This window comes from Ammodytes marinus, assembly GCF_949987685.1.
Source record: "Ammodytes marinus genome assembly, chromosome: 3".
Classification (NCBI taxonomy): Eukaryota; Metazoa; Chordata; class Actinopteri; order Uranoscopiformes; family Ammodytidae; genus Ammodytes; species Ammodytes marinus.
In genome coordinates this window covers 23910637-23935745 of record NC_137232.1, presented here as the reverse complement: position 1 = coordinate 23935745, position 25109 = coordinate 23910637, and the positions used below count along the sequence as shown (strand labels likewise).

The window sequence follows — 25109 nt, the reverse complement described above, 5'->3', positions numbered from 1 at the left end:
GGACAGAAGTAGCAGCTGTGCACCTCGCCAGAGATAGTCACCAAAATCAGCAGAAGTGTGCCTGCCAAAAGTGCCATCGATTTCTGCTGCAGCTTTGAGCTACGTTAAGCCCGCTCCCAGGTCACAGCTCAACAGCTAAACGCCCGTGCAAGACACTCTCTGGTTTCTCTTTCACAGCAGAATGGACCAGGAGCTCCTATGCCAGCTGGCCTGCATGAAAGCTTTTTACCCAGAATACTCCATCAAAGTGCAGTGTGGTAATTACACTGGGTTAACACTATGCCAAGCCACGTCACGAGTGTCTATTTATTATTGGATAGGTTGGGTTTTCGAAAGCGTCCCACAGCAACAGCCACTGAATAGGTTCAGGTATCCTTTTTGCTTGATTGGCAAACATGACACATGGCTCTTTCAGCAGCACATATTTTAGCATATTCCGCCCATTTCAGGGAGTCAGTTCATTCATCTCTCAGCATCGGCTTAAAACATCTTCTCCGCCAGGTCCCTCCTGGCTCATTGTTGTGCTTGGGACAGTGATTACTCCAGAGAGGCCATGGATTAATCAGACCGTGGAAAGCACATTGATCTTCAGTCCAATCCATCTGATATCGGCTCTCGCTCGATGGAGGGGGAGAAGTGCAGCACAGAAATCAATCCCGTAAGGTCAGGGGTTCCCGTTTCGGATATAGTTAATAATTGAGATGACCATGTTACGGAATCATCAGATGTTTTTGATTGAGTATGACAAATACTGAAATTGACAGAATAGGCCTGATCATAAATACTCTTGACAAAGTGATTTATGGACAAAAAAATATATATATATTTTTAAATATTGACGGGTATAATACAATTTCTCAAATGTAAATATTTACAATAGAAATGAAATATTTCAAAGCCTACAGAAGCGAGAAAACTTATTTTTTCTACTTTGACAAGCAATTACGCCCCCCACACCGCAAGAAAATAGCCACAGCCATAAATCACCGTGTGAGTAACTGATACACTTTAATCCAACTTTAACTTAAGTCTTTGAGCACTGTGCGAACGGACAGTGATTTATTACAAGGAAATTAACCCCACTGTGACTGCTAGAAATGTTATACAGAGGTACTGGTAGAATAGAACTAATTATTTTATTGACTGATCTGTATTCTGACCTCACCCCATCTTGCCTATCACATTGCTGACTGACCGTATATATTGGATAGAGTGGCAGCTCATGACGACGTGTGGGTGCAACCTGCTGCAAACAAGAATGAATACTGATGTACGGCACGCTCCACCAAACACATCAAATGAAGCGCAGGGAACGGAGAACGAGGCCCATCCCGTGCATTATTTGCTGAGTGGAAACATCCCGTTGTAACATGGGGCAGTGACACTGAATACCTATCCATATGACAACGGCCGTCCGTAGCCACCAGTCATGCAGCAATACTGTTTTATTCAATTCTGTAAAGCGAATCAGGATGAACAGCGGCTGCAGGCGGACAAGCTAGTGCGTAAATATATAAGACTACATGAATCATCAGAATGGTAATAAATGAACTGGAAGTCCATTAGCATATTGATGAGAAAACTCTTTTGGGACAGATACATCCACATACATACAGTATATGTATGTGGATGTATTTGTGTTGTGTGTGTGTGTGTGTGTGTGTGTGTGTGTGTGTGTGTGTGTGTGTGTGTGTGTGTGTGTGTGTGTGTGTGTGTGTGTGTGTGTGTGTGTGTGTTAAGGAGCTTCAGTTTAGTTTTATGCTGTAGTGTTCTGATTGACTGAGTATGATTGTTGCGAATCTGTTTGGAGAGACGCGGATGAAATATATGGCGCCACATTATCTGGGAAATTCTCGTCCTTGTTTGTTTCCCATCCCAGGTGACTTATTTAGTCAAGCATCCTTATCTTGGAATTAAGCCCCATGGCAACAGCCTAAATGACGCGCTCCATCATAATCATCCGCAACGGTCCTTTGTGAAAAACAGCATCAGGTAAAACAAATCAAATCCTTCAACTTGATTTTCAAAGCCTTGAATATGGATCCGGAATGTATGCAAATCAGCATCTGAAAACATGTGGGTAAATATTTCCTTCTCTGTTCTGTGCCTATTTTTAAACTATGCCAAATTGAGAGGATTTCTTTTGCTTTTGGTCGTACACAAGACCAATGTTCTCCGAGCACCTTCAAAAAAAGAAAAGAAACAAGGATGAAGCTTCTTTTTCCTGCTCCACTCTCAGCACTGTTGCATAGCTAAGGGGGAGGAAGAGATGGAGGAGGAGGGGGGCGGAAAAAGCCTTTGTCTCTCCAGAGCTTGACATGACCCTCCTCAAAAGCTCGGACGTGACTGACACCTCTCTCGTCTTTGTCTTCGCCGCTCCAATTAGCCCGCTGACAGGTGCATGTGGAAAAAACTAACCTATTAATTACACCCCCCCCCCCTGTCCTCTCTTCATCTTCCCTGTGTCACCATCGTTCTGTCCCTTTGCTTCTTCCTTCCTATAGTATTCTTAATGTATCTTCTATTCTACCACTTTTTGCCATTTCATAGGCCTACCTTGTCCTTGTCTCTTCTCCTGACATATCCTCTCTCTCTCTCCCTCTCTCTCTCTGTCTCTCTCTCCTCACCGCTCTCTGATTCACCGCAGCATGCAGACAGTGGGGGTGACTAGGGAGAGAAAAAGAGGGAACATGTCATTCAGACTGGGAGGCGTCCTCCTGCTTCTCCACCAAGCAGAATCACTGCCAGGCATAACACTGATGTGACTCCAAAGCTACAGCTATAGCAGTAAACCCCTGACAAAGTCACATCAATGCTGCACAGTCCTCTGCGGTATCCTCTGGACCACAGTGTGTTCTCATTAAGGGAGGCAAACCGGGTACGTTTCTTGGTCATTATTATTCTCTTGGTAAATCATTTGTCAAACACTAGGAGTCAAATGTGCCAGTAAAATCAATAGGCCCCCTATGGCCTATATTTAAAACACTGATGTCACTGCAGGTTTCAGGGTGGGTCTTCGCCATGCGATGTTTAATGGTGGAAGTTTGCCACCTGCTGGTAATGATCCTCACCTTCTACATTGTCCTTGATCCCCTTTGCTGGTTCCTTAAAAAATAAATAGGCTATATTATATATACAGTATACATATTCAGCCCCCTGACATTTAGTGCTGCCAAATGTCTACCGTAAGCATTACACTCTGTTAAGGTCAACAGAAAAAAACACTTGACGTTATACAAATTAAAATGCTCCAAAATGTCTACGTCGTACAAATTCCAAACCCTGTTATGCATTTTTATTTATTTAATGACTTCAGGCAAATACAGGCTTAACACATAGAGTCACGCACATACACACAAGATGCAAAGCTCAACCCGTGTACCCATGAACATTATACTGGATCCCTGCCAGCTGCGGGTCCCACCGTTACTCTTTATGGCAACCTTGCTTTGATATAGTGCCTAACTTTTTCACACGAATGAATGTCGGTTACATTACATTCGAGCCATGCTACATGTTGACACAAAGTTGATATAGCCTGTCAGCTCTTCAAAACTTCTCTGTATTTCTCAGTATGGCACAGTGTCTACATACTTGCGGCAAACGTTCAAAAAGTCTTATTATCATGGAGTCGTTTTCAGTCAGTAACTGTTCTCAAAATAAGGATCTAATAAACCCACTTACGGCAGACAAAGTTAGATCTGCTGTTAGCTAATGAAAATAGTTTAGCACAATGTTATCAGCTGATGCTACATAGGCAGATATTTCCTTTTTTGTTAAAGTTAGTGGAAACAAAAATGTAAGCAATAAAAGGAGTGAATATTGGACTTACATTCGCAGTTTCCAGAAACATGACTGCAATTGTAGACTATGTTGCTGCGGCCGCCAGTCAGTCGCAATTATTTGTAAATAGCCTAATCTTAATAGTAGCCTAGCCTAGCTGCCAAGTCTCACTCTTTGGCCGTGAGACACGCAAATCAACCCGTTCACACTCTCACACGCCACACATCAAATTTCTCACGCGGAGAAATTAATCCCCAAAATAACATTTGTTTTGCGGGACTTTTATTTTCAAATTCTTATTTTGAAAAGCTAACAGACATGAGTGCCGTGACTTCCTCTTTCTGAACGCGCATTAACGTTGTGCACTGTGCATTCGAAGCATGGGATTCGAAGCGGGAGGCGAGCCCCCAACCTGCACCTTCTCTTCTGGTGTGTGTTGATTGCGTGGTGTGTTGATTGCGTGCCAAGTTACCGCTGATAAGAATTGTGTCCCCGCCGGCCGGTGAGCGCGCGTGCATCAAAACATATTAACCCTTCAATTTCACTCAAGTAAATTCAGAAGATCTTTGGATCGTTTTGTATATTGTTTTTTGGTAATTTAGTTTGAAAACTAGGTTTGCAAAGTAACAAATGGCTCATCCGCCAATAAAAATGCTTTTATTCTTCTGTGTAATGAACTGTAGCCTATGTATTGCACATTTATAGCACTTTTCATAACACAAATCAAGGTAGCCTAAGAGGAGGGACCAAGTAACCCAGATGTTTTATTTTAGCCTAGTAGTTTGCATTGGTGTTGAACTGTTCCCTATTTTTTTTCTTTGAATAAAGCCTAATGCTGCTAGTAAAATACTATACTCAATAGTAGACATGATATAGAATAATGACCTTTATTACAGTTTAACCAAATGTTTTAACAATAGGCTACAGGAGATATTTGAAAGCACTACACACAAATTGAATGCTATTCAATAACATTTGTGTCAGCGAAACCGTGAATGTTCTCTTTTACTTTACATAAAAATTAATGCAGAAAAGGCACACATTGCTTCATAAAAATTCACCAGAATGCAGGAAATTAAGTGTTTAATGCTCAAAATGTTATGGGGGGGGACCCCCAGACCCCCACTTATAATGTGTCCACACCCAATGTTTAATTAAAACCTGTCCTACGACTTTGCAATTCATGAATTAGTTTATTTTAATAAGATTTTTGATGTTTTATCACATTTTCCAATTGTCTTTATTTCTGATTTATTATGAACAATATGTAAACTTGCAGGACACTAGCAAAAATTATTGGGTGGGAGAGAGGACACGGTTTTGGGTCCCTCGGCCAAAAAATCTCACTCCAAACTTTTGGTGAAACTGGGCAGCCCTGTAGTAGCCTAATATTACTAATAACAAGTACGTATTGCAGGTTTAAATACAAAGCTCTTAGTCGAATAAGGTAATGTAGGCCTAGTTATTTTTTTTAATTAGGGGAGATAAGAACATAAGATCTTGCACAATGACTGGAGGCAACATCTCATCAGGAGGGAATATGACAAGTAAATTATGAGATAGCCTACTGACGTCTGAAAAATGTATATGATCTAATAAGCACAAGGACAAAAGGTCAGCAAATGTTTATTATGACCCGAATGTAGCCTACATAAATTGGACTAAATATATATATTGATTTATGTCAATGGGAGCAGCCTAGAGTTACGATCTTACGTATGGTTATTTAAAGTTTATAGATTATAAACAGAACACATTGATATAATGGAGTGGCTTTAATAACAGGGTACAATTCAAAGATAGGCTATTTATTTAAAGACACGTGGCTGATCAATCATGACTAATGCTCAGGTGTCCTTGATCTTTCTCATCATGCTTCAAGTGAACAAAATGGTCTTAAATAATTTCTCCATTACAAAAACTGTAATTCAATAAGGACTGTACACGTAAAATGTTACTGACCATCTGTTTAGCAGCCTGACAGTGTGGTCATTTATCTCATGATTATGAGCTTAAAGGTTACCTTTACGCAAAAGGCACCTTATCATGTTTTTTCAACATTAACGGTGTGAATGGAGACTCTCCGAAATTACTGTTTTGAACCTAAAAAAGAAGAAAGACGGACAGGCCAGGCTTTCTTTTTTGAATGTGTCATGGCACCATTTATTTATTAAAGTTATGCATAACCTTCCAACTTGATCATTGTACAGTATATGTTGAACTTCATGACATTATTAGAATATCAAGCAGTCAGATCAGCATCACCAACAGTTGCAGAAAGAAGCAGCATTTCTGTCAGGAGCTCAGATACAGAGAGAGAGCGAGCATGACCGCTCCTTGTAGAAGAAAGAGGGAACGGGGCAAGACACCCAAGGCAGAAGAGGAAGCATGACATATAGATTGTGGGGTTAATAAGCATGAGAGCCCCTGGGGCTGTGAGGAAAAGGAAAAGGATGACACAGGTAAAGGAAGGGGGAGAATCACACGCAAAGGAGAAGAGGAGCAGACGAGAGGTGAAATGCCCCTCACAGTGGAGGAGAAAGGAGGCAGCACAGAAATGCAACAGGACCAGATCAGAGCTTTGAGACTCTTCATTCTAGTTAACACCACACCTAGAATTTTTTTATCTGAAATTCTAGACTTTAACACAATTCAAGAGTTTGGAAACACAATGGGATCTATCCATCACCAGTGCAACTCTGGCCTCTATCAGTCTGAATATATTCCTGCCGTTTCATCAGGGTATGCTTGTTATGCTAGCGTGCACTCGACACTCACAATAACCCTGTATGACTGAAGCAGGAAAAGCAGCCAAAAAGGTAACACCATGGCCAAATGCATGCAAGCAATGTGGGAAACACTTGAAAAAAAAAATTAAAAGAAAAGAAAGAAAATAAATACATCTTGGGATAAAAAAAATCTTAATACATTATCTTAAAATTTTCCTTTTCTTGTTTTGTGTTTCATATATATATATTCTAAACACACATCTTTGTACATTTTGGTATAAGTTCTCTTTCTTGCAGGGAGTTCCGGGAGAAAAATGGGGTGTTACGATGGTAGAAAGGTGAGGTTTTTTGGGGCAATCCCACTTCCCTGATTGCCTTGTGCTGATGAAAGGGGGGAGGGTCGCAGCATCGCGAAGAAGACTCCTCCCTTCAAAACGTTTTCTCTTCACACTTTAGTCTTTCATTCTCTGTGGCAACCGTGGGCAACGGAGATGGAAAAAAAGGTGTGTGGGGGAGGAGGGGGGGATTCTCAGCAGTGAGAGGACAAGCTTATAAGATGTCCAGAAAGTCCAGGACACAAGAAGTAGGAACAGACTACAAGCTGGTACTTCCTCTTTGGAACCAGAGCCAAAAGCTGAGCCACGGACTCCCACTATCTCTTATCTGGGAAAAGAATTTGAGGTGTTGGGTCAGAAAAATAGAGAGATACAGGTAGCTATTTTATTGAAAAAACCTAGTCTCTCATATTACTGAGCATGAATTGATATACCTTTATTTCCACCCGCATCTGATGCTGACCTCTCTGGCCTTTGGCGTGTGAGATTATTGTACTTGACCTCAACCTCCTGCAAGAGAATTAAAAAAAATGTACTTTCACACATGTGTGATTACACTAATCACAAGGTGTTTTAGGGTATATTTGTACAGGGGTATGCGTGTTGCTGAGCTTAATGACTTTATATACCTTCAGATAGTTGAGGTTGGCCTGAAGGTTTCTGAGGTGAGACAAGACCTGTCTGCTAAAAGAGGAGAGGCTGCCGGCCTGTGACGCTGAAGAAAACCTCAAGTTGATGCCGGAGTCGGCAGCGCAGCCTTGTGAGGTGCGCAGCTGCTTCCCTGTGGTTGATGCCAAGATGTCGTCATCTGTGCTGCTCTCTCCTGAGCCGCCGTAACCCTCCAGGACTAAATATCCTGCTGAGAGAATCAAAAGGGGCCATTTAGTACCGCTGCTGAGGGGAAAGAAATATCTGGAACAGGGACAGACAAAGAGCACTGAGCAAGCCACACCTTAAACAATGATTACTTTAAAGACACATTTACCTGTAAAGACAATCTTTATGAAATCTATAATGGAATGTATAAGTAAGGGATAATGTACAGCGAGCAGGTGACTCGAGAAATAAAGACCTACAAGGAAAGATCCGTCTGTGAACGGTCGGTTTCACTATACATTATCCCTGTTATTACACGGCTAATTAACTAAATTAATCATCAAATTAATGCTTAATATCTATTTAAATGTGGTTTAATTGATTTAGAAATGCTTTAATTGATTACAGTAGGCCTACAGAAAATGGTCTGCAATAATCGGAATTTCCTCTCCATGGTCAAACATACTTGAGCTTTTCCTGACATTAACCATGACTTCAAAGTTCCCTTATCTTCAGATAAATTTCAGGTTCAGTTATGTTGAAAAAGTATTCCATTGCTTTTTGTTAGGCGTAGTTGGAAACCGTTTGTAGACGTTAGTGGATTGATATGACAGGAAGTGCTCAATCAAAAGAATGACCAGAGCAACAGTCTGTTACCCATGACAACAGTGAATTATCCTCTACAGCTGTCATTATTGAACAATAACGGACCATAGAATACAGTGATTGACCGATCAGAAAACACAGTATTTATCACAGTGCTGTGTCATAATGACAAATCAATTGTTGTCAAACTGCCAAGGCTTACCATAGTCTTCCGGAGAATCAAAGAAGCCAGTGTCCCCGGAGCCCAGGTCCTGAGTGGGGTCTTCTGTCTGGGAGCTGTTCTTCTCCGATCCATTGTGGACCATAACCCTTGCCCTGTTGTCCACGGGGGTCCGCAGAGAGGTGGTCCTGAGGAGACGGGCCCCCGTGGAGCGCTTGCTCTGCTCTGTGGCCTCCTGGGACATCAGCTGGGTCACCAACACCTGCTTTAATGCTGCCACTGTGGGACAGGGGAGAGGGGCAAGGGTTACTACCAGTACAGCACATTAATTTACTGCACATGTAGCACATGATTTATTTGATTGTTCCGCTTTGTGCTGCTTACGTGTTTTCAGCGCTTCGTCTGCTCTGGAGGGAAACATGTTAAACGAGTCTCCCCCTTTGCCGTCTTCGGCCGCTTGGTAAGGAAGCTCCGGGTCCACGAAACCTTCCTCTTCCTCCTCTTCCTCCGCCTTCACTCCCTCAAACGGATTGTTACCGGGTAGGGAAGTCTGCGTCGCAATTCTAGAGGCTGGGCTGCTGCTGCTCTCTTTATCTGAAGGGGAGAGGAGTCATTTTGGAAGGATTATCTACACGAGAAGGGCAGCATATTTAATGAAAGAATAAATGGAGCAGTAAGTGAAAGAATGAAAGAAGAAATTAATGAATGAAGGCTTGATTTCAAACATGTTAAAATAATACAATAAAAGGAAAAACCAACAACAAAAAAAAATAAAATAAAATTCCGATGAATGCGACGAAGCATAATCTTATTTAATACTACCTCTTCTCAGGTTGGCTTTATATTTAGATGATATCTTAACACATTATTGACAAATTGTTACATACTGTATTTAAATTTCTACTGTATACCCACACACCAAAACAAAAAATAAAACAATACATTTTAACATATGTAAGTGGCTCCAGTTACCTGTGGACTGGGTGCTGCCGGTGGATGTGCGGTCTGGGTCTCTACTTAGCCTGGAAACACCCGCGGTAATGATCTCCACGCCGTCTCTCTCCCCACTGGCACACAAGCAAACATTATGTTAATAAAAAAAGCTCAAACCCCGGAGAATCATCTGTGCTGATCGAATTAGAAAGACAATAAAACGCAGCGTACTCAGTCTGAGGTAACGGTATGACACTGTGAGGTTTGACTTTCATGGCATCGGCTCTCTGGGTGATTAGACGCTGCCACCTGGTGAAAAGGGGAGAAAAACAGTCATAAGCCACTTTGATAACTAGGGCAATGATTTAAATGAGTCAATTAAAGTTAGTCAATTAATAATTACTGTGCAATAATTTAAGTAATTTAAAAAAAATAAAAATTGTGGGGGACTTACGTTCTCTGATCCGAGACGGTGGGCGCCATCAGCTCATAGATCTGGGCTCCGTTTTCTGACATGGATAGTACGAAGAAGGACTTGTTGTCTGGCGGGAGAGAGTGTGGATAGATGGTTTGGGGGTGGGATGAATAACAATTTTGCGATACATGCATGCAGCCATAACCATATTCATATCTTATTCTAGCCCAGAAAATGGTATAGTGTGGTGTTCCTTTTGAGCTGATCCTGACTCATACAGTTAATGTGCTGATATATTTGTCAAATACAGACCAGAGAGAGAGATATGGGGGGTTAACTGACCTGTGGCCACAGAGCGCACCAGCACTGTGTTGAGTTTGATGATGGGGCTGAAGATGTGTTTGGTATCCGCGGTGCCCGCTAGGTTTTTACTGTGACACTTGAGGATCAGACGCTCATCTTGTTTCTGTAGCAGGACCAAGATGTCTTCCAGGAGGAGTGTGTACAATTCTGGAAAAGATACAGAGAGGATTCTTGAGCGGCGGGTTCCTGGAAGTTTGGAAGCAATATCAAAGCTTCAGAACAATCTGACTACACAAACCAATCGTCTTGTCCTTGTTGACTTTCCATGACAGTGGTCCCTCGTGCACCATCGTTCTCTTGGTCAGATCCAAGTTCTGGTAGAATGGAGGTACAACAGTCAAATACATGTCAAGCTTTTAAGTACTCGCTACTGGTCCATGGAGCTACATCATAATGTCTAACCCAGTAGATCAATCAAACAGAGTAGAGCCTATTTAACTGCAGCCATAAGTGGTCGTGTAGATATCTCACCTTAAGCTCTAGGATCATGGGGTTATCGTTCTGCTTTAAAGAGGAGAGATCCAATCTTCTCTGATAGTCCTCCAACCTCTGTAGTAAGTAGGAAGAAAAATAGAGACAGGAGAAAGGAAATAGGTTAAGTTCCTTATAATATTTTGTGATAGAGAAGGAAGTAAAAGGAAGGACTTAGGAGGGGACTGAAAGTGAGGAAGAGAAAAGTCTAGGGAATGGCATAGAAACGGAAAGTAGATAAAAAATATTTAAAAAAAACACATCCTCATACCTGCTTGTCCTCGGATTCCTTCACAGCCTGGTTGACGTGATTGAGGATCTTTCTACAGCAGTCGGCCGCCTGCTTCACTTTGTCCTTCTCCACTGCGTTGTCTGGAAGATAAAAAAGTAAGACCTCTTTTGTTCTGCGGCGGGGGTAGCTGTCCGGCAAATTGATATTTCCTCTCTCCATTAACACACCATCGTTCTTAGAAATTATGATAAAGCAGGGGGAGCGTTACGATCCCGTAATAGCTGGTCGTACTTTATCGTTAGTGCTTTCTCTCTGTGTGTGTGAGCTGTGTGGGAGCCAAGACAAAAATGGGAACCAAATAATGGGTCAGACATTTCCCCGAAGTGTGCACCACTGCTCCAGGACCATTAAAATGTTAATCTTGCCATTAGTATCTGTAATTCACTAATGCTTGGCATGTTGCCACGAAGGACCTTGCTTAAGACTTCATTTGGTTAATTTTTATCCACTTTCTTCCATCTCAAGAGTTGATTTCCATTTTAATCTAATGTGTTACATTACACGTCGATTGTAAAACGAGGTATTATTCCTGAAGTACATGTTTCCATGGTTTCTCACAACGTAAGTAAATTCATTCCCATATTTAATGAATTGCCTCGCAGGTTCTAATTGATTTGAGGAGCACAGGAGAGAGGGGCTGGAAACTATTATTGAAATCTACTCAGGAACGTCGCATCCAGGAGAGCAGCCAATTAAATAATTTCTTGTCTAGATGACAACCACAGCCATCAGACCACATATGCTCTACACCCCTAATGGTGCAGCAAGCTACACTGCTATCCAGCCAGTCTGATGAACTGGACTGCAGACAGAAAATAAAGTATCACTATTTAAGTCAGGAGAGTCTCATATCGTATGCAATGGTGAAGAGAATTAGTATTTTGCTTTGAAAATGTAATTTAAAAAAAAGCTGATCATAATTTTGCTTCCCGTGACAGAGCCTGTGATTGAGTTTTAAGTATTTGTGAGTGAGTGGAACAGACTTTGAAGGTTGAAATAAGACTGCAGGAGAGGGTTCTGTCTTTGGCTCTTCATGCAGGTATGTTGACGTCATGTCAAAAGTCTAATGCACACTATACTGTTATAAAACTGCAGGAAATAATCATGCAAAATTGAAAATGATTGAGTTGCAGCTTTTTCTATTTTCTAAATATGGTTAATGCCTTTTTGCAAAATGTATTGGTCAATTCAACCTAGATTTTGAATCATTATTCCATCTTAGAGCATACACACAGTCAGTTTGTAGAGTATTTGTGCATTAAAAACAAACTTGTGCACTGATTACAACATGGACAAATCACTGTCGACTGTTTATGAAGGGACTCTACTTGGTAAGGGAACCTTACAGCACCTGTGTACTTGGCGATGTTCTCTAGTAGCAGGGGGTACTTGGTGAGCCGCTGCATCTCCACAGGAATGATGTCCTTAAGTTGCAGTCTGCGACACAGTCTGTTACTCTCTGCCTCCTGTTAGCAAAAAATAAAAAATAAAAATAAAAATCTTGGGTAAACTTGAGTCAGTCTTCACCAAACAGCAAAAATACATTTGTTACATTTTGTTTTTTTCAGAAAAGATGAATGAACGAAACAGATCGATTCCTTTAATTATTAATTTCCCATAAACTGTGATCTCCAATGAACAATCATTTTCCCGGAAATAGGTGAGCATAATAATGTCAGTCATACCCAAGCCCCAACCTCAGCGATTTTTACCAGCATCCAATAAGGAAGTGACCTACAACTGTAGTAACCAGAAAGTGCCACTGGGGGTGGTGCCAAGACGAGCAGTTTTTCCTTTGACTCACTTGTTAGATAGGACGTTTTCAAAGTCTTATTAAACCTATTTACAGCCTGGGCCACAAAACCATTTTAGTCTGTACAGTATGTTTAGGTCATATCTCCATGACAACACTGAGGGGGGTGAATTTTTTTGGCCCACGCTAGTTTTTATTCTTTTGGAGGTTAAAATGTATTGGCGCTATCTCTTGAGTGACAGCTCTCCGCCCGTTGTCCCTCACTTTGCCTCGGAGGTATACGTCAGCTATCTCCCTCCCCCCGAAGTGACGTCGATTCCCCTTTTCGGCAAGAGGAGTGAGGCGGAGTAAAAATCTCAGAAGATGGCGACGCGCACAAACCAGGATTATTGGATGCCGTGTGAATAACTGAGGTCAGCCCGGATGCTACATCCATATTATTTACTATCTATGGTCATACCTGGATGAAGGAAGTAAAGCGCGAGTCTTTCTTCTGCTTGGTCTTGATGATCTCCAGAGCAAAAGGCTGGTTACTGCAGAAGGTCCCGACCGCCTGCTTGATCTTCTCCTCCTCTCCACCGCTGAACTGTAACCACCCAACCCCAAGACACGGGACAGAGACGGTGAGCACAGTCACACACTCAGTTGATCTGGGTCAGGCTCGGTTGCCATGGAAATGTCTAGTATTTAACCACTACCATGAGCAGCAGCAGCTCCCAGAAGGGGGGCCAGGCTTAAGTCTACCATGCAGAGACAGCTTAAAGTTCAAATGTAGACAACTTCAATGCTCGGACCCTCGGGGTGCGTTTACCCTACTTATCCTCCACTGGGACATTTTAGACAAGGCTGCCAAACTGATATGGTGGGCGACCTCACATCTAATGTATGACACACGTGGTATCAAAATGAGGAGATGTCAGCATAATGTAGGGCATAATGTCTGACATAACCCATTTACTGAAAAACAGCCTTCCAGTTCACTCGCTTGCTTTCACTGTGATTACATTTCATGTTTCTTTGGAAGGCAGTCATATTTTTCTTATTTTATTCTTAAAGGTTTTCTCTTTCATGATTTTCGTGTAGGGTTTTAGGATATAATGTTAGGTGTGAAAAATAATTCCAATCAATTAACCCCATCTCTATCATATCTAAACGGAACATAACCATTTCCATGGACCAAATGAACAGAATTAAGGCGCAGAGGGCAAACCTCATACAAACATCAAAAAAATGCTCATGCTATACAGCAATTTTGAGCAACAGTTCAATTACTTTGTGCACAATACATTTTTTCCCCCTCCCCAATCAGTCATCTTGAAATGTATTCAATAAAGGAAAATGTTTGAAAGGGGAAATACAATTTCAGTCTGAGAATTGTACTCACCCAGGAGACCAAGTCATCTCCTATCTGATCAATTACTGAAGATTCATTTCTCTTCCGAACGGCTCCCATTTGCTCCTGTATTGAAGCTGAAATTCAAAGGAGGTGCCGAAAGGGACAGTCAGTTTGTATCTGAGAGTGTGTGTGCACACATAAGATAACGTTGATGAAGAATACATCATGGAAATGAGATGGTGCTGTGTGTATGCAAAGTGTAGTGAAGTCTTACTATATTTAAATTTTCCCCACGATCTTCTTATTGGTTCCAGGCCTAGATAAAAGGTTCTGAAGGATTTTGAGATACGTGTGTGTGTGTGTGTTTACCATGCAGCTGTAGAATCTCCTCCAGGTTGGTGAATATGTTCTTGATGTCAGCAGGAGGAAGGATAGCCTCTTTGGAGAGCTTCTGGTAGAAAACGTGGTCCAAAACTCTCAGCATCCGCACGTGTGCACGCTCTGTGTAGAACAGCTCTGTGGGCACAATGCAAGAGGTCGTCACGGATTTTTATTTGACAGCAACTTGTGTTTGACTTCTTAAACCCTTGAAAACAGATCAGACTTTAACAGATTGTCAAATGATATGAAGTGATGAATCGCGCCCTCACCATTAATGACTTCCTGTCTCTTGATTTCCTGAGGTCTGAGACCCGCTAGGATTTCTCGCCCCACCAGCTGCTGCCAGTTTGGAGGGTCATACTCTGTGTCTGTGCCCTGGTCGTCCTCACTCGGCACATCAGAGGCACCCAGTCCCTCAAGCCTAGGGCAAGACAGAACGTTAGCGTTTTCAGATTGATAATCAAAAAAACACCGCTTAATCACAAACTCATAGCACATGTAGAGCGAGAGGGCCACCACTCCGAAGTTGTAGACGATGAGGACTCCTTTGAGGTCAAAGCCTTTGCGGTTCTCCATTATCCGAGGTGGATTTTGAAAAGTCAACATTAATTAGATATGCTCACCTTCGTATAGCCTTTGGTGTTCCATCATGGACTCTACAGGAAATATAAAATCAAAGTTATATAAGTTAACATTCTCTATATAAGGAAGTAAAAGTGTTACTGCAAATGTGACTGTAATGGCACCTGTCGCTTTCTCTGTCATCCTCTTGCAGTTGGTCCAGGCTGTAAAGGTCAAAGTGCCCAGCAGGGTATGGCAACCCGTCCAGAGGGTCCGACTGTAGGCCGTCACTCAGCCTGGAGGGATGTCCTGAGGTCGGAGTGCCACCTAAGACACAAGTAACAAGTTAGAAGTCATTGCTTCCTCTGTCTTTCTCTGCGTTTAATTTAGTCTTTCAGTCGCTCACCCATATCCGTGTCTCGGCTAGTGTCTGAGCTGTAGCTGCTCGGGGACGAGGCGTTGACAGACATGGAGTGTGTGAGTTCAGAGCCCTCGCTCGATTGGCTGCCTCTGAGACGGCCATTTTCCGTGTGCTCACTTGACCCCAGTGCAGGCTGGGACAACTGTTTCTGAGGCCGCGGTCGACCATCCAAAGCTTTACCCACTGAACACAGAGAAAAAGTTAGGGTAAAAAATAGAAAAGAAACTTTAGGATAAGTGTAAGACAATGTGGCGTGTTTAAAAGTCCTCTCTCACCTGATGCTGCTTCTATGCGGCTGGGCCGACGCTGAGGTCCAAGGATACTAGGAAATCGGGGTTTCTTCACCTTCTCTTCTCCTTCTTTTTCTGTTTTGATGCTTTTCTGTATTTTTATTAAAAGGGAGGAGTGTCATGATAAATATATATATATATATATATAGATATAGATATAGAGAGAGAGAGAGAGACAGAGAGAGAGAGAGAGAAGGACCAAAGTAGAAAAAGTAATGTTATTTACCTTGATTTTGGGAAGAAAGTTGATCCTGACCCGTTTGGACTCCAGACTGCGAGGCTCCTTGACCCTCACCCCAAGGTGTTTCATGTATGTATAGATCACATACTGCATTGTAGTGCTAAATGAAAAGAAAAACATTTGTGTTTGGTTGCTCTTTTCCAAATGAAACAAAATAGCGGAATGCTCAAATCTGAACAGAACAAGTGTCCATATCGGGACTTGTACCATATGTCATACTAGTCCGTCTTGTGCAATTTCTACACAAACCATCTGTGGTGTGCAATGGCCATATGGCATTTCAAAGAAGACTGTCTCATTCAGTCACACTTTTGAATTATTTAATATAAACATACTGCATAAATGATATGCTATCTTTAAGAAAGTGCCTTAGTGCTTCATTTGTAAACTGTGGGGGATGTTGAATGGAGCTTGGATGACACCAATATGTTGTTATGTGTTCTTAGTGAAGACATCAAAGACTATACATTAAAGATTTAAACACTACTACCACTGATGGATATCACTAATTTAGCACAAGCTCTGACATGATCATTATTTTATATAATTGTGAGCGACATTACAGGCTGTAAGTGCAATGAAGACACAGATGGTTCGAGGGGCCAGGAGAGCCCTTGAAGCCCTAAATGATCCCCTTCAAATGCTCTGATAAAATATCGTATCAATCAACCAAATGCTCCACAATTTAGGCTAGCTTACCATTTCTCTTCCTCTGTGGTCTGGGTACTTAACCTATAAAACAATACAAGAAAAATTAAGTCTGAGTCGGCTAATAACGGTTGCAAACATGAAATTGTGAGTATTTGTACATCCCAGCAGCAAATGTTAGTGTACTTAGCATGAGCTACTTACAGGATATCCTCTATCTTGGTGATGATGTTTTCAGCGTACGAGCGCTCTCGCTCCAGAGCGACACGGTCTCTGACTCTCTCTTGGTCCAGTTTGGCTAACTCTCCTTCAGCCACCGTTAGGCCCATACTGCGCTTCTGCCTGCATGTACCAACATATCTTTTTATTTTTATTTTTTCTGTTTTTTTTTGCTTTAAAAATTCTTAAGTTAAACAGGACCAGCCACTCGATGGGAAATAAAGATTTGCCAAGTTTACCTGAAATCCTCAAGGTTCTTCTGGATGTCAGGGAGAAGAGAGTCCTGCAGTGTTTGAACATGTTGTCTGTTTATTTCCTCTGGGATCAGTTCTGTCCTCCGCCGGTCTGCAAACAAACACACACACACACACACACACACACACACACACACACACACACACACACACACACACACACACACACACACACACACACACACACACACACACACACACACACACACACACACACACACACACACACACACACACACACACACACACACACACACACACACACACACACACACACAAAAACACTCACATACGTACTTATACTATACTGAGAATGTGATCAGCATACAGGGACTGTATAATGAGCACGGACAAACAGTTAAGGTGACCTTAACGAAAAATAACCTACTCAAAATGACACTGTGCAGACAACCAAATGAAGCAAAAGCACAGCATGAAATACTTACCGAGATCAGCAGAGATGGATTCAGGAACAGCAACTTTCAAATTCTGTTAAAAAGTTCAACAACAAAACATTAATGAATGAATGTACTCTAATCAACCAAACAGTTTCAAATTATACTACATACCAATGCGAGTGCAGATCATAAATAAAAGACACACATCACATGGCATCACAGATGAATGATGTAATAGCCAATTTGTAATGTATATTTTCCCTTATGCAACTTGTAAATGTGACTGTTATCCCGTTATTTGTGGTTAACTAAAAAGTTAAGTTTTACATTTTTTTAACAACTGATGTTGGGGCTTTCCTTGATCTAATAAGTCTAATTTTTTAATTGTGAATGAACAATATTTGGACCCTGTGCATCTTCATAAGGTAAGACTGTAGTGTTGCCCATAGTTCACTGTGGGGATCAAAAACAGTACTCACTGCTCCCCGGTCAATGAAAAAGGTGTGGAGGTCCATGAACACCCGTCTAGTCTCTTTGGAGTTGGTCTGCTTGTAGAGGTCAGCATAGAGGTAGCACAGCTGAGGGTGTAAAAATTAAGATTAATAAAAATGATTTTTAACAAAATCTGAGATGTAGTTTTCTGCATGGCTGCATGGAAACAGGAAAGAGATACATTTTAATACATGTGAAGGAAGAGGGTCTTACCATAGGAGCAGGGTCAAACTGAGAGATGACATGGTGAAGGAAGGCTGCGAGGTGGGCAGGCCGAGACTTGAGCTGCTCAATGCTGTTAAAGCTGTTACACTGGCCATTTGCCTGGAACAAACACAGTATAACAGTTTGACTTCTTGTTGTCTTTGCTGACTTTGTGAGTTTGTATAATGTAATTGAGACCTTGTTTGCAAAGGAAAGCTTATAATACGTGTCACACCTGCTTACACGTTTTAAATGTGCCAGCTGTGTTAAGTGATATTATGATTTACATGGATGTTAGGATTGCCCTTTGGTTAAATACCTGCTCCTGGTCTGAATCAAAATAGTCGTCCTCCGCTCCAATGATTTGCGAGACGAGACGGGAGGAAGAGGGACTGCTGACTGTTGTAGGAGACAGAGAGTCCTGCGAAAAAGACAGTGGCACATTGTGGAAATAGTGTTTTTCATCTAGAAATTCACTCATTTGCAGATTTATAAGCAAACTGATTTGGGATATACTTGCACTGATGAGATTATTCATCAAATACATGAAAACATGCAATATTACAAAACACAATTCAAAAAACAGTCTCTCTGACATCATTTGCAAAAAGTATAGCTACCAGGTCAGTGGCATCCTCTGCCTCTGGAGAGTGGCCGGAGTTGAAGCTGTTCCTGGGTGTACTCTTTGGGCTGGGGCAGGATGGGCCCTCCGGAGATCCAAGGCCAAATCCACGAGATATCTGGAGATGGGATGGCACAAAACATTACATTTTCAACTGTCGCAAAAAGGATTTATTTAATATTAGATTATTTATATATTATAGTTAAAATGCATGACCAACAGTAATTTGAATGTAGAAACAATACATACACATATTGCGGTTGTCACAGTTTTTAGTAAACGAAGCTAAGCACGGCTCACTTAAGATTTATTCATTTCATTTAGCATGATGCCATGAATCTATAGTCCTAGAGTTTAGTTTGCCCAGAATCACAATATTAATATGAAGTTCAGAGGCAAATTTAAAATTATGTTTTGTTTGTGGCTCTGATAGGTGACAACTTACATGAGTGCTGCTCCAGGACAGGTCTGTACTGTTGTCTGCCTTAGAGGCGGGAGTGTGCTCTGTCTCAAACATGCTACCATCATCTGCATCAACACCTGGAACAGCCTCCTACAGATTTATGTACACACAAGAGTTGTTACTAATTATGAACAGCCTTATTACGGAACAACAAGATTCAAGTCCAGAATAAAATGGTCTGTTTTTAAAACAGACAAAAGCTAATGGCAATCTAACAGGCTAAATTGGTAATAACTTTGTAATGAATAAATGTGTGACACAAATATTTTTAAGTGTCTAATCCCATATCCATGTAACAAATATGCTGACATACATAACCCGGGGTTCAGTGAGTGGTGTATATAAAATAAGCTGTCACACAGACAGAGAAGAGTGGCTTCACACAGAGAAGGCCTAAATCCTCTGATAAGATTAGGATTAGTTTGTCTGGAGCGATCCCTAAATGCTCCACACAAAAATAAACAAAGAGCGCTTGGATGTTTCGGGAGGATCAGTGTCCCCAGATACCCTATTCTGTAGAGAGTAGTCTATGGAGGTAGTTAGGCAGTTAAAGGGAGGTGTTTGCTTTACCTGTGATGCCCCAGTGGCCTTCAAGAGCTGACCCTGCAGCTGAGGAATGTGTTTCTTAGCTTCCTGGATGTTTTTCAGTAGTTTGGGGGAGGGGTTCCTGCTGTACTCCTCTTTCATGGCCTAGACATCAAAACAAGACATCAGGACCAGTGGTATCTCTTTTGTATACAATCGGGAAAGTTGAATGTATCACAAGTTGACTTAGGTGGGAAGCAAAGGGTGTTTAGGAAAATGCTGTCTCAAAATCACTGCATAAAAACAGAAGTCTTACTAAGTGAACACATGCAACCTGCCTCTCACTCAAAGCAATGTTTTATTATAAGCTGGGGGAGAGCCGATTTATATTAATTTTCAACACAGATTATACCACGTTCCTACAAAAGGGGTTTAGATATACATGGCTGGGCAATAAAAGGTGCAAATCACCACGCTTGTGCCAATATCTACTGAGGAAAACTGTGTTATAATAAAGAGAAGACGTCAGTGATTGTTATGCTGCTTACCTGAAGCTCCTGCTGCTCTCTTGTTAGCATCTTTTGCAATGCGTCAACCCTGTGGTTGATGACACTGCTATTCTCATCCTGCAAGGGGAAAACAAACAGGGAAGTTGAAAAGCATATGGAGGAACTGCGCATTGAACTACTGGTGACAAGCATTCAAGCAAACATTACATACTGTATATGTAATGTGGATACATTTAACAAATATCAAAGAATCCAAAAAAATCATTAACAGGATTAGACGTAGAGATGCCACCACAAAAATGAGAGCATATTTAGAATGAAGAGAAATACACAAATGTGGGAAAGGCGGGCAATTTTGTGGAGGCCAAACAAAGAAATTGGGCAACAGAAGTAAGATATGTCTTGTACCCATGGTGGGTGATTGGAAGAGAAGCGGTCCTGAGCACTGTACGGGCGTTCCGTTGCTGGGGAGTTTGGAGAGGAAATGCTGACGCCCAACATTTCAGACTCTGCTTCGGACAAAGGGATCTGGGCGAGCCCCGGAGGACGCCCCAACACTGTGAGGGCCACATAGGAGCCCGCTAGAATGGAGAAAATTTTAAATGTCAGTTTTTACTATATGGCTTATTTTAAATGATGTGAACACAGACAGAGGAACTTACATTTGATGAGCTTCACCACCTCAATGTGATTAGAATGTGTAACGAGGGTCCCGTTAACCTGAAAAAGACAGCATTGGTGCTATGATGAGAATTTAAAACCACATACTAAGTCCAAAACCACCCTACAATTTGACTACCAGATACAGCATGTATAGAGTTAGAACACTGACTGACCAGAAGGTGTCAGCCTTCAGCCTCTTTATTGGCCTTGGACAGGGATACAGTGACGTTAGCAGTTAAAAAGACATGGAGGCAGATGAACACAATACCTTGATGATCCTGTCTCCTGTCTGAACACCTGCCCGCATAGCAGCCCCATCTGGCAAACACACAGGACAAACAGTGTTCAAGCAACAGAAGAGGTGAGGAAAGAATACAACAATTGAAAGAATGAAATGGATAACAAACAAAAAAACATTTTCACAGAGCAATTGTTAATATGTATGCACAATCAATACACCACATAGCCTTGATAGACCTGCTGTTGCAAAGTGACTATATGATTGCTATTTTCAAAGACCATAACAGTGGTTACATTACGAGAAGGACCTGTTTCACGGCTCCACCCCAAACAAAGGGATTTAGGCACGAGACTACTTATTAAGAGATCTACGTCTGACTCTATAGTCAGCAGCATACAGCTGACATGTTTTGTAAACCAAATGCAATTTTACTAACACACTGCTTATAATGTGCATTTTGGTTCTTCAGTTTTGTATTAGTACAAGTTTTTCATGTAAAGTAGAAGGACTTTTTAACTTGTGACATGTCAATTTGTGATTAGATATTTGGATGTGGTCAGTTTCAGACAAAAAAAACAAAGTTGTATCACCTTGGCAAGTATGAATAGGAAAAACTGCCCCCAAATGCTACGGATACATTTTGTTTTCTTCTTAAGTTGTATAAATAATTCAGATGAACCCAAGTCGAATCCTCTTTGTGTTGAGTCAGTAACAGAGGCACAAATGGTGAACCATGCAGGATTACGGCCCAGCAATGATCACTCGTTTAGTTCCTTATCCAGCATGCAATGTTTTCTGTGCATTGATCTTAGCTTACATCATTCTCTACAGAGTGTGAAAGACTGATGGGGAACACATAAGTATCCTGTCAAAGTCCCCTCACTAATAGACAACATGAGAAAGCAGAAGCTTCGGCTACTGTGAAACTACTCCGGAGGAAATATGCAGTCAGTGGCTTCAGTACTCTAAGTAAGTGCCAGAGTGGTGGTGGTGGTGTTTCTGAGTTCCAATTACCCCCCACTTCATATCTACGAGTTCAGAGCAAAATGCCATGACAGTTTGATGTCAGTGCATGAAAACCGAGACCCTCACATCTCTATTACAACTGCTTGGACAAGAGGTAGTCATCGTCACAACAATCTTTTTTTCGTCTCCCTTTCAAGTTCGAGACTCCACCTTACCTTCTTTGACGAGCTGCACAAACACTGGGTTGTCACCGCTGACAGTGAGCCCAAAGCCATTTTCATCTTTCTGGATGATTACACATCGCTGGACCAGACCTGCAAGTGAGACAGACAGGACGGAAAGACAAAACAGTGTCTTCACAAAAGGAACCAGGAAGTCATTCAATTAAAATGAAAAGTAGAAGCTCACTGATGACGTTGTCTACAAACTCTGAAACTAAGCACCTTGCACTCCATGCTAAGAAAAATTTATTGAAACGCGTATTGCGACAAATTTTCAGTCGACTGAACATTTCCTATGACACTTTCTACAGTTTTTGAGTAAGTTCAGTTAAAAAAAAATCCCGCCAAAGGATATGGGTATGGAGCCCTCATTTAAAGGATAGGTTCACAGTTTTTAATAATTTTCCCCTTATCTACAAATCAAACAATTATACAGTGGAGGAAATAAGTATTTGATCCCTCACCGATTTTGTAAGTTTGCCCACTTACAATGAAATGAGCGGCCTATAATTTTAAAGCTAGGTTTATTTTAACAGTGATAGACAGAATATCAAAAAGAAAACCCAGAAAATCACATAAAAAAAAAGATAGAAATTATTTTGCATTTCATTGAGTGAAATAAGTATTTGATCCCCTACCAACCATAAAGAATTATGGCTCCCACAGATTAGTCCTTGTGTTTTAAAAAAGTATTACTAATCTCAACTAGTTTCCTGTATAAAACACACCTGTCTCAACTTGTTACCTGTATAAAATACACCTGTCCACAGAGTCAATAAATCAAACTCCAACATCTCCATCATGGGCAAGACCAAAGAGCTGTCTAAGGACATCAGGGACAAGATTGTAGACCTGCACAAGGCCGGAATAGACTATAAGCGAGAAGCTCGGTGAGAAGGAGACAACTGTTGGTGCGATTATTCGAAAATGAAAGAAACACAAAATGACCATCAATCTCCCTCGGTCTCGGGCTCCATGCAAGATCTCACCTTGTGGGGTATCAATGATCATGAGAAAGGTGAGGGATCAGCCCAGATTTACACAGGAGGAGCCTGTTTATGATCCCAAGGCAGCTGGGACCACAGTCACCAAGAAAATCATTGGTAACACACTATGCCGTAATGGATTCAAGAAGGGACATGTACAGAACCGTCTGAAGTGTGCCAATGAACACTTGAACGACTCAGAGAATGCTTGGGAGAAGGTGATGTGGTCAGATTAGAACACTTTGGTATCATAGTCACTCGCCATGCTTGGAAGAGGAATTCTGACTATGACCCCAAGAACACCATCCCCACACTCAAGCATGGAGGTTGAAGCATTATGCTTTGGGGGTGTTTCTCTGCTAAGGGGACAGGTGGACTTCACTACATCGAGGGAACTATGGATGGGGCCATGTACCATGAAATACTGGGTGACAACCTCTTTCTCTCAGCCAGGGGCCTATTGCATAAAAGTGGTATTAAGATATCCAGGATGATTAATAAAGCCAGCCTTGACAAAGTCTAGCCTGGGCACTTTGGATTAGTCAGTTGCATAAAAGCCAATCCAGGATGTAAAGGGGCCGCTTTGTCAAGCCAGGTGTAAGTCATTCTGTTAAGAGCCAGCCCACAGCTTTCAGAAGTAGACCCAGAGATCGAACACAGATTTACTGATGTAAAAATTTAAAAGACGGCCCATTTTCCCACAATGCCTTGCTAGTTTAAACCGTAAATCAGGGGGCAGTTCATTTTATACAGGGGATGTCATCTCTGCCAACTAATCTTGATGTCCCTGCATTGTTTTATGATAAAATAGTTGACAGTGAGCAGTCTGCAGGTGCATTTAAAAAATAGAATATCATGGAAAGTCCATTCAAAAAGTTAAACTTTCATTACACAAAGTGAAATATGTCAGGCCTTCTTTTTGGATGATTAATTGATCATGGGATAAAAAATCCAGTATCTCAAAATATTAGAATATCGCATACAACCAATCAGAAATGTCGACCTTCTGAAAAGTATGTTTATTCTAGATTAATTTCACTTAATGTGTAATGAATCTAGAACATATTTAAATTTCACTTTTTGAATTAAATTACAGAAAAAAGGAAACTTTCATCGATATTTAATTTTGTTTTAGATGCACCTCGATATAGTTATAAGTACAAAGTGAATTTATTTGACCCACATTTGCAACGTCATCTACCATCGATAATCAATTGTATAAATATAGTCCGCAATATGAACAGACTATCACATAAACTATTATAATTTCATCTTAATGTAATTATAATTAAGTTAATTATAAATGGTTCAGGTTAAATAATAAAAAAATAACTATTTAACTAAATGACAATGCAGTCTTTTATATGGTACTTTAAAACAGGTTATTGAAACTTAAGCATTACACAGAAGATCATGGAATAACTGTTAAACACCTTCAGATCGGAGTGACATCTGACTGAGCCAGTCAGGCAACAGAATAAGTTTATAAATAAATCTCCAGGGTAACTTGTGTCCCTCCGCTTTTATATAACCAGATCATGGCTAACGCAAGCCAGGATAACCGAAAAATCCTAGGTTAATCCCTTATCCTAGTTTTATGCAATAGGCCCCAGGTCTGTAAATATGGGTCGTGGACGGGTCTTCCAGCACGCCAATGAACCTAAAAATACAGCAAAATCAACAAAGGAGTGGCTCAAGAAGAAGCACATTAAGGTCATGGAGTGGCCTAGCCAGTCTCTGGACCTTAATCCAATAGATCTGTGGAGGGAACTGAAGCTCAAGCGACAGCCTCAAAACCTTAAAGATTAGGAG

The 25109-nt window shown here is 41.3% G+C and overlaps 1 protein-coding gene across 3 annotated transcripts in view; it reads right to left on the bottom strand.

Moving 5' to 3' along the window:
• Positions 1-5930: 5930 nt before the first annotated feature.
• The window catches only part of arhgef12a (Rho guanine nucleotide exchange factor (GEF) 12a), a 52332-nt gene continuing 33153 nt past the window's right edge, over positions 5931-25109 (bottom strand). For 2 of the 3 annotated variants that reach the window (XM_080025052.1, XM_080025053.1), the window contains 37 exons: positions 22306-22404; positions 21152-21201; positions 20883-20940; positions 20629-20801; positions 20260-20337; positions 19757-19876; positions 19169-19276; positions 18722-18841; positions 18421-18522; positions 18111-18221; positions 17885-17983; positions 17454-17496; positions 16993-17098; positions 16739-16876; positions 16586-16618; positions 15872-15986; positions 15631-15736; positions 15341-15538; positions 15120-15261; positions 14997-15029; positions 14643-14794; positions 14362-14508; positions 14041-14126; positions 13117-13242; positions 12255-12369; positions 10883-10983; positions 10612-10689; positions 10379-10454; positions 10120-10287; positions 9817-9904; positions 9594-9671; positions 9402-9496; positions 8814-9023; positions 8472-8708; positions 7477-7706; positions 7282-7357; positions 5931-7175 (listed from right to left, as the gene is read on the bottom strand). In XM_080025052.1, coding sequence (XP_079881178.1) covers positions 7165-7175; positions 7282-7357; positions 7477-7706; positions 8472-8708; positions 8814-9023; positions 9402-9496; positions 9594-9671; positions 9817-9904; positions 10120-10287; positions 10379-10454; positions 10612-10689; positions 10883-10983; positions 12255-12369; positions 13117-13242; positions 14041-14126; positions 14362-14508; positions 14643-14794; positions 14997-15029; positions 15120-15261; positions 15341-15538; positions 15631-15736; positions 15872-15986; positions 16586-16618; positions 16739-16876; positions 16993-17098; positions 17454-17496; positions 17885-17983; positions 18111-18221; positions 18421-18522; positions 18722-18841; positions 19169-19276; positions 19757-19876; positions 20260-20337; positions 20629-20801; positions 20883-20940; positions 21152-21201; positions 22306-22404 — 4106 coding nt within the window. In that variant the 3' untranslated portion in view covers positions 5931-7164. The remainder of the gene's footprint in view (positions 7176-7281; positions 7358-7476; positions 7707-8471; positions 8709-8813; positions 9024-9401; positions 9497-9593; positions 9672-9816; positions 9905-10119; positions 10288-10378; positions 10455-10611; positions 10690-10882; positions 10984-12254; positions 12370-13116; positions 13243-14040; positions 14127-14361; positions 14509-14642; positions 14795-14996; positions 15030-15119; positions 15262-15340; positions 15539-15630; positions 15737-15871; positions 15987-16585; positions 16619-16738; positions 16877-16992; positions 17099-17453; positions 17497-17884; positions 17984-18110; positions 18222-18420; positions 18523-18721; positions 18842-19168; positions 19277-19756; positions 19877-20259; positions 20338-20628; positions 20802-20882; positions 20941-21151; positions 21202-22305; positions 22405-25109) is intronic. The other variant, XM_080025054.1, reaches the window with a different exon arrangement.